The sequence below is a fragment of the Pipistrellus hanaki genome, assembly GCF_964339955.1.
Source record: "Pipistrellus hanaki genome assembly, chromosome: X".
Classification (NCBI taxonomy): Eukaryota; Metazoa; Chordata; class Mammalia; order Chiroptera; family Vespertilionidae; genus Pipistrellus; species Pipistrellus hanaki.
In genome coordinates, this window is record NC_140524.1 from 1,690,643 (window position 1) to 1,704,606 (window position 13,964).

The 13,964-nt window shown below is 43.1% G+C and overlaps 1 protein-coding gene across 2 annotated transcripts in view; it reads right to left on the minus strand.

Annotated features, from left to right (window-relative positions):
* Positions 1-13,964, minus strand: part of MED14 (mediator complex subunit 14) — a 60,262-nt gene that overhangs the window by 12,065 nt on the left and 34,233 nt on the right. Inside the window, exons 17-24 of one of the 2 annotated variants that reach the window (XM_084870105.1) lie at positions 11,721-11,881; positions 11,488-11,634; positions 9,881-9,972; positions 8,607-8,759; positions 8,082-8,351; positions 6,269-6,406; positions 4,092-4,203; positions 1,229-1,360 (exon numbers count right to left, since the gene is read on the minus strand). In XM_084870105.1, coding sequence (XP_084726231.1) covers positions 1,229-1,360; positions 4,092-4,203; positions 6,269-6,406; positions 8,082-8,351; positions 8,607-8,759; positions 9,881-9,972; positions 11,488-11,634; positions 11,721-11,881 — 1,205 coding nt within the window. The remainder of the gene's footprint in view (positions 1-1,228; positions 1,361-4,091; positions 4,204-6,268; positions 6,407-8,081; positions 8,352-8,606; positions 8,760-9,880; positions 9,973-11,487; positions 11,635-11,720; positions 11,882-13,964) is intronic. The other variant, XM_084870106.1, reaches the window with a different exon arrangement.

Sequence of the window (13,964 nt, forward strand, 5' to 3'; positions counted from 1 at the left end):
TTTTGAAAGCAGCGACTTCCTGGACAATTTGGTATTTCAATTCACCCTGCAGGGTTACACCACTTTGGAACCAAATGACAAACTGAAAAAACACTTCTACCAACTATCAGAGAACAAATGGTCCCCACTTAGAAGTCTTACGGAGTGATAAATACTAACATAAGAACACAGGAAAAGCATATAAGCAGGCACACACAAAATAAGCAGCACACATTAAGCAATAAGGTACCATTTTTTACCTATCTAAATAACCAAGGTTTTAAAAAATCGTAATACCCTGTGTTGGCAATGATGCAGGAAAACAGACATTCTAGTATGATACTAGAGGAAATTGGTAATATGTTTTAAAAGCTTTAGAATTTCTCAAACCCTTTGAGGCAGCAATTCCACTTCTAGGAACTTACCTAAGGAAATAATCATGCGAGCAGACACGACACCACTTTTACTTGTGAGAAAATGGAAACATTCTAAACATATCATAGTAGGAGAGCAGTTAAATATGGTATGCCCAGGTAAGGGAATACTATGAAGCCATTTAGTATGACAATGTAGAGTTCTTACTGCCAGAAATGTTGCCGCAAATATTAATAGTAAAGAGTAAAAAAATCTCCAGTGCTACACAGCTGTCAAATCTGAGGAATGGTAGTCATGACATATTTAAGTGAAAAAAGTAAGGAACTGTGCTGCCTGCCATGTGCGTAAAACCCGCATTTGCTTGTGTATGCATAAAACATCTCTGCGAGAACAAGAGGAAATGAATGACACCAGCTAAATGCCCGTGGGAGGAGGAACTAGGTGGCTCGTGGAACAAAGGAAACACTCACTGGCTACTTCTTCTATTCTTTATGGATTTGAACCAATCTGAAATAGGACTTCTGAATTAATTAGTGAAAAAAGTTGTCTCAGCATAACATAAAGTGGAGGGTCCCAATTTTGGGGTGTATGTGGGGGATAGGTTTGAGGCGGGAGACAAGAAGATGGATGGGTAGAGAGCAAGCAAGAGACTCGAGCAGACAGGCAAGCAGGGGTGTGTGACCGGGAGAGGGAGAGAGTCCAAAGCAGACAAAACTGGTAGGTCTCTGCATGGTGTGGCTAGGAAAAATTTATTTTCTTTTGCTATTTCCCCCATAAACAAGCGCTCGTTTTGCAAAAAGAAAATAATTTATGGAACAAAAACTACTTCCACGGCAAACTCTCGTGCTCCGGCGGTTTCCAGGTACGGACTCACCATGTGGACTAGCAAAGCTGGCCCCTGGTCCTATAGAGAGTCCATGCGAGGAGGGGGGAGGAATTGGAACAAATGACGCTGGTGACGGGGCTCTCAAAGCCCCACTGGGGGAGCTGGCAGCATGCAGATTTCCTAATAAACGGAAATAATTATAGATGATCTTGCAGGACACATAGGATGTCCTGCCCAAGGACCCCAAGTTAAGACTCTATAGACTAAAGAAGTAAGTAGTAAAGTCCCTGAAGTAGCGCACAGGAAAACTAGAACTTTCATTATGGGGGGAAAAAAAGAGAGAGGCCCAAATTCCAGCTCTTACATCGGCTAATATTAAAAAAAAAAAATCCAATGTACTCTTTATTCACCATCCACTCATTCACCAACCAGGCCTGAACGTCAATTTCATGCCTAGCACTGTGCGTGGTACGCATTGGGGATTAGCAGTTAGCAAGATATAAAAATTCCTGTTGTCATGAAACTTATATGCTAGTAGAATGTGAAAGACTACAGATATAGGTCAGGCAGGGAGTGGTGAGAGCTATGGAGAAACACAGGGCGAGGGGAGGGGCGGTACTGAGCAGTGGTGAGGTGGGTGCTGTCTTTACGTAAGCCACCAGAGAAGACTGTGAGCCGAGAACAACGGAAGTGAAGGAAAGGCATGAGGTGTACAGGGCTTGAGATATTCCAGCAAACATCTGGTGCAAAGGACCTAAAGGCAGCCAGTTATAAATGACAGGGAAGAGGCCAGTGTGCTGGAACAGCGTGGGGGGCGGGGGGGATGGGATATGAAGTCAGAGAGGCAGGGGTGTCCTAAATCACGCTGGAACTTGTAGGCCACTCAAAGGACTCAGGGTGTACCCTGAATGAACTGGAAGCCACTGCAGCCTGCAGCTCAGGAGTCATGAACTAACTTCTGTTCCAGAAGGATCCATCTGGCTGCCGTGTGAAAAACAGACTATAGGGCAGGGCCAAGGCCAGCGCAACCGGTCAGTGCGGTCCTCCAGATGAGAGGTGGCTACTGACCTGGGCGAGGGCACAGGCTGCCATGGTGAGAAGTGGTTGGATTCTGGGTGAATCCTAAAGACAGAGCTGGCTGCATTCGGTAACCGGCTGAATGTGGGGGTGAGAGAAAGAGGACTCCAACCTGGCTCTGACAGCTCTGGTCCAAGCAGCAGGAAGGAAGGGACTGTCATTTCCTGAGAGGGGAGCTTGTGGGAGGAGCAATTTGGGGTGGGTAGGAGGGGTGGCTGGTGAGTTTCAGATGTTGACTAGACAGCTAAATGGAAATGTTGAATAGACAGCTGGAAATACAGGACTTGAATTCCAGGGTGAGCCTAGATAGGAGATACGAGAAAACGGGAGACACGAGCTTAAGGATGGTATTTAGCTACAGGACTAGTTTTAACTTAGAATTACCAAAGGGGGACTATGGCCACCAAAACTATGAATAAATGCAACACTAAAATACCTGCTACTTTACATAACTATCCTCAATATCATCAAGTTTCAAATTCTCTATGTCTGTGTAAGAGAATCTCACATGTCCATGTCCTATAATACCTGGTGCAATGCCTTACTTTCAACAGACACGTTGATCAACTTGCTTAACCTCTGTTATTTTACTTATTTAGCTGTGTGACCTGGACAGTGATTCCAGGGTACGGTGCTTAGAATGGGGCTTGGCACAGACTAAGTACTATCTATTCCTGTCTGCTATTATCGTTATTTCAAAATAATCATTTCTCCTACCTTATATGCAAAACCAGTCTCAACTCTATCCTAGAAAAACACTCTCCTGCCCTAGCCGGGTTTGCTCAGTGGATAGAGTGTTTGCGTGCGGACTGAAGGGACCCAGGTTCGATTCTGGCCAAGGGCATATGCCTGGGTAGTGGGCTCAATCTCCATTAGAGGGCGTATAGGAGACAGCCTGTCAATGATTCTCTCTCTCTCTCTCCAGTCCTCTCTGAAACCAATAAACAGATATTTTTTAAAAACCCTCCTTGGGTTCCATGCCGTGTCGCCTGTCTTCCTTCTTGTTCTCTTGGCTGCTCCTTCTCAGGCTAAGCTCACCCACACACTTGGGCTTCAGTGACATGACAACCACTTCCAAGTCTTCATCTGCGGCCCAGACAGCTCGGATGGACGGGCAGGCGATCACGTGCCCCAGAAGTCTGACGCCTGTCTTCCTTGCACGGTGGTAAGCTCCCGAGCATGACTGGTCCCTGGCCCCCCGTCAGTCCTCAGCACCATGTGGCATTTGGCACAGAGCTCCAGGGACACCAATGAACTGTTAGGTCACCAGTCAAACTTTGGCCTCCTCAAGTGATTTCACCGCATCCTTCCTGGGGGTGCCCGCAGAGCCACTTTGCTTGGACAAGCAGGCTGGGCACTGCCTACCTCCGAGGGGTGGGGACCATCCACAGTCCCAGGGCTTGGCAAACCTTCCGGGAGGGCCGCTGCTCGCCGTGGTGGGAAAGCGGCCTGGGACACCACAGGAACGGTGTGGCTGCATTCCAGCGAAACTACCCACAGCACAGGTGGAGGGCAGGACCTGGCCCACAGGCTGGTTTGCTAACAGAATTCTGACATAGATCATGCGATTAGATTAGCACTTCTTGGAGTTGTGCCATGAGCCTGGCTCCGGGTGATAACACCAACATTCATTTCAAGCATTTTACAGTGCTTTGAATCATGAAAAGGATTTCACAACCCTGCCGCCATGAATGAATGGCAGACACGTAGCCACAGACTAGAAAGGGAGCTCTCTCTGAAGTCCGAGGCTACATGCGCAGTGCCTCTGTGTGTGCAAGAGCGCGCGTACTTTCGATTTAAAGGTGACAGGACAAGAAAGGAAGTACTGCCTTACCTGGAGACTGTGTGTGCATCATAGAGGGAGACGGACTAACTGTGCTATGGTAAGATGTAGGAGGTGAAGTAAGAGGATAAGCGCCTGATGATCCTGGCTGCTTGGGAAATGGCTGAAAAGAAGAAATTGAAATGTTTGTCAAATGGCCAACCATAGCATGAGTGTGTGGCTTTCCCCAATAGTGCCGGTAATACCATTTCACACTTCAAGAAAATGTACAAAATGCACATCAATAACACAGGTTTTCAAAAACCGCCTGACTTCCAAAAAAGCAGCATCTGCATTCCTGATCTTGCGATGCCATTGCTTAAATTCCTCCAGATTGTTTTCTCTCCTTTTCTCTGTCCTAGTTTAACTGGCAGTACAGAAAAAAATAACGCTTCTTTCCTTTGGTGGAGTTTGGAGTCAATGAAATATGGTAGTTCAGCCTGACCTCTACTTACCTTTGCCTTCATCTCCAGTAATGAAAACAATGCAATCCTTTCTGCTCTGTTTTTGTAAAAATTGAGGAACAAATCACATATAGTAAAGTGCACAAATCTTAAAAGTACAGTTGGATGGATTTTTTTTCAATGTCTACAATCTATTATTTTTTTAAATTTCTTTATTGATTAAGGTATCACATATTTGTCCTCAACCCCCCATTCCAATCCCTACCCCCCTAAGTTGGACGGATTTTTACAAGCGTGCTACCACACAGATCCCGATACTGAAGAGAGGACCAGAACCCGAGGCCTCCCTTGTACACCTTGTCTTTATCACCTCCCAAGGTAAGCACTATTTCGACTTCTATTACTCCAGTTTGGTTTTGCATTTCATATACATACTGAATGTACTCATTCTATACATGGCATCTGGCTGCTTTTGTTCAACTCTGTCAGTGAAATGCATCATGTAGCTGCATGAAACAATAATTTGCTTTCTCATTTCTATAAAGTGTTCCATTGTATAAATATACCCCAATTTATCTACTCATGCTACTGCTGCTAGATATTTGAGTTGTTTACAATTTTTTGGATAATGTTACTATAAATGTTCTTGTGTTTTCTTGATGCATTTTTTAAGAATGTTTTGATTTTTTTACAAAGAGGAAGGGAGAGGGATAGAGTTAGAAACATAACAATGTGGCTCAGTTAGCTGGGCTTCTGAAAGGCTGCCAGTTCGATTCCCAGTCAGGCACATTCCCAGGTTTCGGGCTCAGCTCCCAGTGGGGGAAGTGCAGGAAGCGGCTGATCAACTTTTCCCTCTTACACATTGATCTTCTGCCTCCTGAATACCCCCTACTGGGTATGTGTCCACAACCAAGGTACACGCCCTTGATCAGAATCAAACCTAGGACGCTTAAGTCCGCAGGCTGACGCTCTATCCACTGAGCCAAACGGGTTAGGGCTTTTTGATGCATTTCTGTTGCATATGCACCTAAGAGTAGAATCGTTAAGCCATATGTTACACAATGTTCAGCTTTAGCTCTCTGGAATACTGCTAAACCCCACGGCAAGCTAGTTGTACCTTTCTCACGGCCTCCAGGAATAAGTGAGTTTCAGTTGCTCCTAACACCAAATGCTGGCAAGGATTATCATTCTCCTTCTAAAGCCTCTATTGTGGCCATGGAGCATTACCTCACTGCGCTTCTGATTTGTATTTCTGTGATGCCACATGGCGTTGAATACCTGTCCTGTGCTTACTAGCCATTTGGACGAACTCTGTGGTGATTACACGGGTCATCACCTGCCATCACTGAGTGCACAAGCCTGCGGTTAATGCCGCTTCTGGTACCATTCCCTTCCCATCGCTGGAAGCCTCCTCCTCCTCGTCACTGTCACTATTTTTCCATATGCACTTCCTGGGCATCTGGGAACCATCTCCTTGTCTTTCAAGAAGAAAGACAAGTGAGCCAGTGTGGCTCAGTGAGTTGGGCTTCGTCCGGTGCACTGAAAGGCTGCCAGTTCAATCCCAGTCAGGGCACACCCCCAGGTTTCGGGCTCAATCCCCAGTGGGGGAAGTGCAGGAGGCAGCTGATCAACTTTTCCCTCTTATACAGACGTTCTCTCTTTCTCTCCCCCTTTGCCTTTCCCTCTCTAAAAATAAGTAAAAAATCTTAAAAGAAGCCCAGGCACCTGTAGAACCTGTTAAATTAAACGAATGTGATGCCATGTGGGATTTCAGCTACACCTTACCTGTTGCTGAGGTGGCGGCAGTTGGGAGATTAGAGAATCCATCATGTCTCCTCCTATGGGAGAAGGCGGATTATCGTCCTCATTTACAGATCTTCTCCGCGCATCCTGATTGCTGTCAACAAACATATTCAGGAAGGTCTATGGATAGAAACAGGTAAAACTTACATTATTTTCCCTAACTTTAGTATGGTATTTTAGAGTATTTCTAATATTTTAGCAGAAATAAACATACCATATCTATTTCTGAAATAGAAATGTAACACATGATCACTATCACTAGGACAACCTGAAGGACATATTGATACGTAATCTTGAAGGAGGGATACTGAGGAAAACTGTTAATGGCCGCCACAAAATCAACATCAAGGTTTAAGAAGCACAGTGCAAAGAGTCGAACAAAGAATTACACCCCGGCACTTCTTAACAATAGGCCAAAATATTTTCTTATTAATTTCTGAAGCAAAAATGGGGGAGGGAGAGGATCACAAGTTATATGTTGGAAAATTTCCTACTTAGTGAGAGTTTTCACTTAAGCTAGAAAATGAGAGGAAAACTGAATAAAGAAACTAAGCCATCTTTTCTCTTTCTTATCTAGTGACTTAATCTTGAATCATCAAGAATGGGACAGCCTTGTTTATAAGATGTGTCACCAAAGGCTACCAGAATTTGTGTCAAGCATAGCTTTTCTTTCTTGTAATACTCTTCATCTTCCCAGTCTTTAAAAATATAAGTCATGAGATTACCAGAATCACTCAAAAGCATTTGAAAGTACATAGTCTAATTCCTAATTAAAGATGACAATTCACAACACATTTCATCTTCTCCCAATAATGCATATGAAACGCTTATAAACATTTTTTTTTAAAACAATAACTCACAACAAAAAAAGAAAGGGAAAAAAAAATAGCAATAAACTCTGAGGCTGCAGAGCAGATGGCTGAGTGGTAACCACAATGAGAGGGAGCTGTATGGAAGCAAGCAGTGGGGGAAGCCAAGAGGCGAAGCTATTTCCATCTAGATCCGCAACACATGGAGGAACTGGCAGCACCAGATATCTCTGCAAATGAGGATGAAGGGAAAAAGTCACCCAATCAAAACTGCTATCTGGCCACAGTGTAAGCATAGGAGGAAAGGAAGAAGGTGTTTGTGCGCAGCAGCCTGGAGCGAGGAAGGAGCACATAGAAAGCATTAAAAAAGAATTAAATCCTCATCTTTCATTGTGACAATCGGATAATGCCCTCAACTAAGCAGTCAACAAACAGCAATGTAAGCACCTAGTTAGAGATAAACTATAAATACCAAGAGAATCAACTATATAAGAGTTGAAAGCATAACGGGAAAATGGCAAGAGAGGGTTGCAGGGAACTAATTTTCAAAACAAGTCATTTGGAACTACTCGACTCTACATGATAAGCAATTGAGCTGTTACATCAGGATCTCCACGGATTAGGGCCCAGGGCCCAGGGCCCAACATTTTAAAAAAGCACCATAGTTCTATCGGCATAGCAAATCTACTCAATAGGCAGGAGGAAGACCACTCTTAAGTAGCAAACAGAACTCTCTTCAGTATCTTCCACCTTGCTCAGCAGAGTAGGGAAACAAAGGGAAAGACATTTTCTCACCTCATACACAGGCACAACCCTTTAGGAGAACTTCTAGCTCTTTCCGAGTCAAGTGGCAGAAATAATGTATTAACACGGCTGCTTATTAAATTTAGACAGGAATTTGTTGCTTTTCCCCATGATCTCCCCCTCGAATGAATTGTCTGAGATCACGTTTATGTTTATTCATTCTGTATCACTTAGTCCGTTACCTTTAGTCCTGGTGCAGGATAAAATCCTTCAACTAACTTGCTATTGTCAAAGAGACTATAGGCACCATCCCGTATGGCCACCACGCCCCGGCTCCGGCAGTAGATGTCAATGCAGTACATGTTCCTGAAGGCCAGTCTGATGTGGGTGGACGACTGCGGCAGGATGGAGAAGCACTGGTAGGCAGTGTTGGTTCTCTGGGTCAAGCCCAACATGGGCACAGTGGGGAGTTTGTTGATGGCGTTTAACGGAGCCTGAGTATCAAACAGTACCTACGAGGAGCAAACACAGTGAGAGCAGCCGGCTTCTGGACAATGACAGAACCTCAGAATTTTCAATGTGGAACCATCATAAATGAGACAATGTCCTCCTGACACATTGCAGAAAACTTTTCCTAGATCACTCTGTCCACTTTGAATCAAAGAAAATTCTCCAAGAAAAGTGCAAGATGAGAAAGACACAGACGACCACCCTCGTCACTAGTACTAACCGAATCTTATTTTTAGAGAGAAAATAAACTCAATTACCTGTAGTAACTGAACCACATTTGGTGTTTTGTTGAACATTTCTTGAAGCTGATGGAGAATGGTATTGTGACAGTTACTGCAACCTGAGTTTGGACCAACAGTTCCCAAAGAAATGTGGAATTTCTGATGTATCGAATTCCACTGGATACTAATCTAAAGCAAAGAGAATACAGATTTCAGACACAGAGAGTAAAAGATTCAAGTAGTCGAAAAAATGTTTCAACAGTAAGGCAAAATTCCAAAGATCTGAATTAGCTCTTTCCTGAAAGCAACTCCTAAGACCGGACTCTCTAAATCCCAGATGTGCTGGTACTAAGGTCTAGTGCACATGTGTCAAACACAAGGCCCGCGGGCCAAATTTAGGCCTTGCAATGTGGCCCGCACTGCGCTGTCATCACTGCACTCCGCTGTCAGTTTATGACATTGTCAGTTTCTGACTGTTCAGTAAACCATTCGGCCCGCGATTTAGGCTGGATTTTAGATTTTGGCCCCTTCTCTGATTGAATTCGACACCCTTAGTCTAGTGCATTTGCTGAGCGTGCGTTAGAGAGCCCACTTCTAAATGAAACAGAGGGCGCTAAAAAAAAATTTTGTTACTTAAAAATTAACAGTGGTGTTTCTAATGTTCACTTTTCCTTTAGCTGAAGGAGAGTCACCCTGTAGGTGCAAACAATCATAACGCAAAGGAAGCCACCCCCAACACAGATGGCTTCGTTAACAGATTTTTAAACACTCAACTAATTTCTGATATTACTTGATGTGGAGAGTGCAGAAAGTAGCCAGCTGGCTGAATTTTCATATTAAATTTCTAGGGCTTTACATGTGAAGTAGGGAAAAAAAAAACCATAGCAAAAAGTATGAATTATGGGGAATACCTTAAAAAGCAAGATAAGATCAAACAATGTTCATTATCACATGACCAAAAGTAGACATACCATATTGTTCCAACTCCTATGTGAACTTCATCACAGTAATCACATTGCTAAGCAAATTTGAAATCAAGAACAAAATGCAAAAACTAAAAGTACATTATCGTGTCAAAAACTCAAGATTATATACCCATCAAAGAGGGCATAATTTTTGTTTTCAATTTAAAAGAGTTAAACATTATAGTACATAATATTTATATCAACAAAATATTTAAATTTTACCATTTATCCCTAATTTTTACTTGAGCCCCCAATTATTTCAAGGCAGTTTTCATAATTTTTGAATTCTTGCTTTTTACAAGATTGATGAGAGGAACTTCAGTTTTAATTAATTCATACACTTACTGAGCTTCCTTTGGTGGTTCCGTAACACAAGATAAGTTTTCGATAATTATAAACACGAACTTCTGAGAAAATATTTAGATGAGCAGGTATGTCTAAATAGAAAGGAAACAAAAAGGAGATTAAGATTACACATGCAAAATGAAAAATATATATTTGAAAAGGAGGGTATTTTGGCACTGTTATATTCCTTGATCAAAAGGTCTCTAAAATGTGTAATTTATTTATTATTTTTTTAAAATATATTTATTGATTTTTGTACAGAGAGGAAGGGAGAGAGACAGAGAGTTAGAAACATCGATGAGAGAGAGTCATCGATCAGCTGCCTCTTGCACACCCCCTATTGGGGATATGCCCGCAACCAAGGTACATGCCCTTGACCGGAATCGAACCCGGGTCCCTTCAGTCCCCAAGCCGACGCTCTATCCATTGAGCCAAACCGGTTTCGGCTAAAATGTGTAATTTAGTTAAAAAAAGAAGAAAAAAAGAAAAAGAAAGCAACAGCATAAATAGAAAGTAGGTGTCCTTCCATTTCCATTTCTACACCAGGGGGCCTGGGCAGGGGTGGAGATATACTGAAGCAATAGCATAGTGGTCAGAGTCTTTAATTCCAGCTCTGCCATTTACTAGTAGGTGACCATCAACAAGTTTCTTAAGTCTCTGTGATTTGTTTTCTTCAATTGTAAAAATGAATAACTTACCCACCTCATAGAGTGATTATGAGGAATTAATACAAGCAAACTGTTTATTACGTTGTACAACACATAGTAAACTCTCTAAGTATTAACTATTATTATAACCTATACTAATAGAAGGGTAATATGCTAATTAGACCAGATAGACCAGACGTCTTTCGGACACCCTTCCAGACAAAGCCACAGTTGGCGGGGGCTGAGGCAGAGGCAGTTAGGGGTGACCAGGCCAGCAGGAGAGAGTGGTTAGGGGTGATCAGGCTGGCAGGGGAGAATGGTTAGGGACGATCAGGCCAGCAGTTAGGGGCAATCAGGCCAGCAGGGAAGAGCGGTTAGGGGTGATCAGGCAGGCAGGCAGAGGGATTAGGGGTGATCAGGCAGGCAGGCAGAATGGTTGGAGGTGATCAGGCTGGCAGGAGAAAGCAGTTAGGGGCAATCAGGCCAGCAGGCACAGGGGTTAAGGGCACCAGGCAGGCAGAGGGGTTAGGGGTGATTAGGGAGGCAGAGAGGTTAGGGGCGGTCAGGCTGGCAGGTAGAGTGGTTAGTGGCGAGCAGGCAGGCAGGCAGGCAGGCGAGCGGTTAAAAGCCAGCAGCCCAACATTGTGAGAGGGTTGTCTGACTGTGCAATCAGGCCTAAACTAGCAGTTAGACATCCCCGGAGGTGTCCTGGATTGAAGAGGGTGCAGGCTGGCCTGAGGGATCCCTCCCACCCGTGTGCACCGGGCCTCTAGTATACAGGTATACCCATGTGCAAAAATTTCTGGAGACATAATTAACAGTGGTTGTCTCTGAGGGAAAGAAACTGAAGCCTAAGTTAAAAGGGAAACTTATTTCTCATTAGATATACCTTTGCATTTTTTTTTTTCAGTAGTGCATGTTTTCTTTAGTTAAAAAAAAAAAAAAGATTATCACACGTACCTGGTAGAGAACGTGCAAATTCCAACACACACTCATATAATCGTGCAATGCTATTCCAGTCATTAAGGAACATTTCCACCACTTTCCTACCACCAACGGGTTCAGACAACAGGTTTTCATATGTTAGATAAACATGCCGGGATGGTCCTATAGGATGAAGAGAGAAATTAATAGCAATCAGTATGAAAAAAGGCCCAGAAATATCCAAAGACAAAGTGTGTAAAGCATCTCACCTTGTTCCCTGGTAGAAGTGCCATTAAGCGGACAATTTGCAAACACTAACTCGGCCACCCACGTGCGGTTATTTCTTCCTTGCAATCGGAAAGTGCAATCGAGGAGACAGCGGTCCAGCGCCTTCTGAGTTTCCTCACTTACACCCTTACAGGGGGGGATTCTGGGGAGGAGACAGCACATGAAGCGCTTCCCGCACAGAAAGACAAAAGCACAATCGCTACAATGACAGGAGAGCATTTACATTGGAGCTTCAGTTCAAAGCCCCTACTTGGCACCTTCTGTAAAGGAAGGAGGCAACTCATAGCAATTCTAGGCAATTAATAGCATTTAACTCATTTCCATTCATTTCAACACAGGTTAGGACTCTCATCTTAACAAAATGCTGTTTGCTTTCATCCTTAATCTTGTTATTAGAAAAGACCACAATTCCTGAGAATGAAAAATCAAGGGTATTGACTTTCTACAAAATCTATTAGACCATCCTCAAGGAAAAACTAAGGGGAACAAAATGCTGGTGAAGTCACTTTGGAAGGCAGGATGACACAGTGGGAAGTACGGGGCGACGGGATCAGGGACTGCATTTGAATTCTGACTCAGTCGCATTTAAACCCTTGGATTTCAGTTTCCAACTACAAAATGGAGACAAATGACTCCCTCATGGTCAGTGATTTTTAAGACATATAAAGTGCTATGGTGGCTGATACAGCAGGTATTCATAGAGGTTAACCCCCCTTGCAGTCAAACAAATCTTCGTCACTGTCCGCCATGACAGAATTCCAGGTTCATTATCGTCCCTTTTGCCTCCTCTGTAGAGTGACATGCACTCTGATGAGCTTTAAATGTATGAATTCAGTTAGCACACATATTATCACTCACATGTATCACATATACAAGAGGAATGTATTAATTTAGTTGTCTTACCACACCTACCTATCCATTTTCTTGCAATTGTATGACTCTCTTATTTGTCATAATACACTGAGAGGTACAACAGTTTAGCTGTTTTCAGTAATAGATGAAACAATGAGATAATATATTCTTTAACCCTGCCTACATTATCCTGTAACTCATAGGGAGGTGGATCAATTCTCAGGCTTGGTATGATTATCAATAACTAAGGAAACCAACAACTATAACTGGAAACGGAATCTTGTTCAGAATGTAACTCCTAGAACAGGGATTTTCAGTGTTGGTAATACTGACATGTTGGGCTGGACTCTGCTGTGAAGGGCTGTCCAATGCAGCCCTGGTCTCTCCCTACCAGACGCCAGGAGCACCCTATCCCCTCTTTTAAGTTAATGATAACCAAAAATATCTCCAAACATTGCCAAATATCTAGAGGGCAGAGTACCCTGGGGCTGAGACCACTGGCCCTAGAATAAACAACTTCAGAGAGCAAACAAGAGACGGAAATTGCATATGGTAAAAAATAAACTCTGTAGGGGGAAGAAATCTATAAGGTTGCATAAAATTAACATAGTACTGAAATTTTCTCAATTAAAAATTCATTACAACGCTTCTTAAATGTACAGCTTTTTAAGTCTTTCAAAAGTGAATCTTTCATACTAGAGACCTTTTATTACTACCAGGAAGATTTTATTTGGGGTAGTTATTATAGGAATCACATACACTGCATGTATGTTTTCTTTAATCCTCACCCAAGGACATGCTTATAAGGAAGGAGGGAGGGAAAGAGGGAGGGAAGAACATCAATTAGCTGCCTTCTGTAGGCGCCCCAACTGGGGATGAAACCTGCAACCCAGGTGTATGCCTGGACTGAGAATCAAACCCGCAACCTTTCGGTGCACAGGATGATGCTCAACCAACTGAGCCACTCCAGCCGGGCACACATATGCCTGCCCCTACCCATAAGAGTTATAAAGCAACCAATCAGATAAAATAGGTTATTTCATGAAACCGATCTGGTTAGGAGATGAACACACAGGAGCCAGCGCATTTTCAATAAGAACTAAGTTAGACTAAGACTCCTTCCAATTTACAGTCTCAGAACCAATACAACCTTGAAAACATATTGCATGTCACGTTCTTCATCTGTGACATAAATATAATTGGGTTACCCTAAGCAACTTGGACAATATTTACTTGCTTTTAAGGTTATAAATGTAGCAGAGAGAATAAAAGTAAACTACCTTCTTAGGCAGGAGGATTATAAATTCTCAAAAGGGGACTGAAATTGCTTTCATAAAAATGCTGAGCATAAGATATTTTAAAACTCTTGCAAA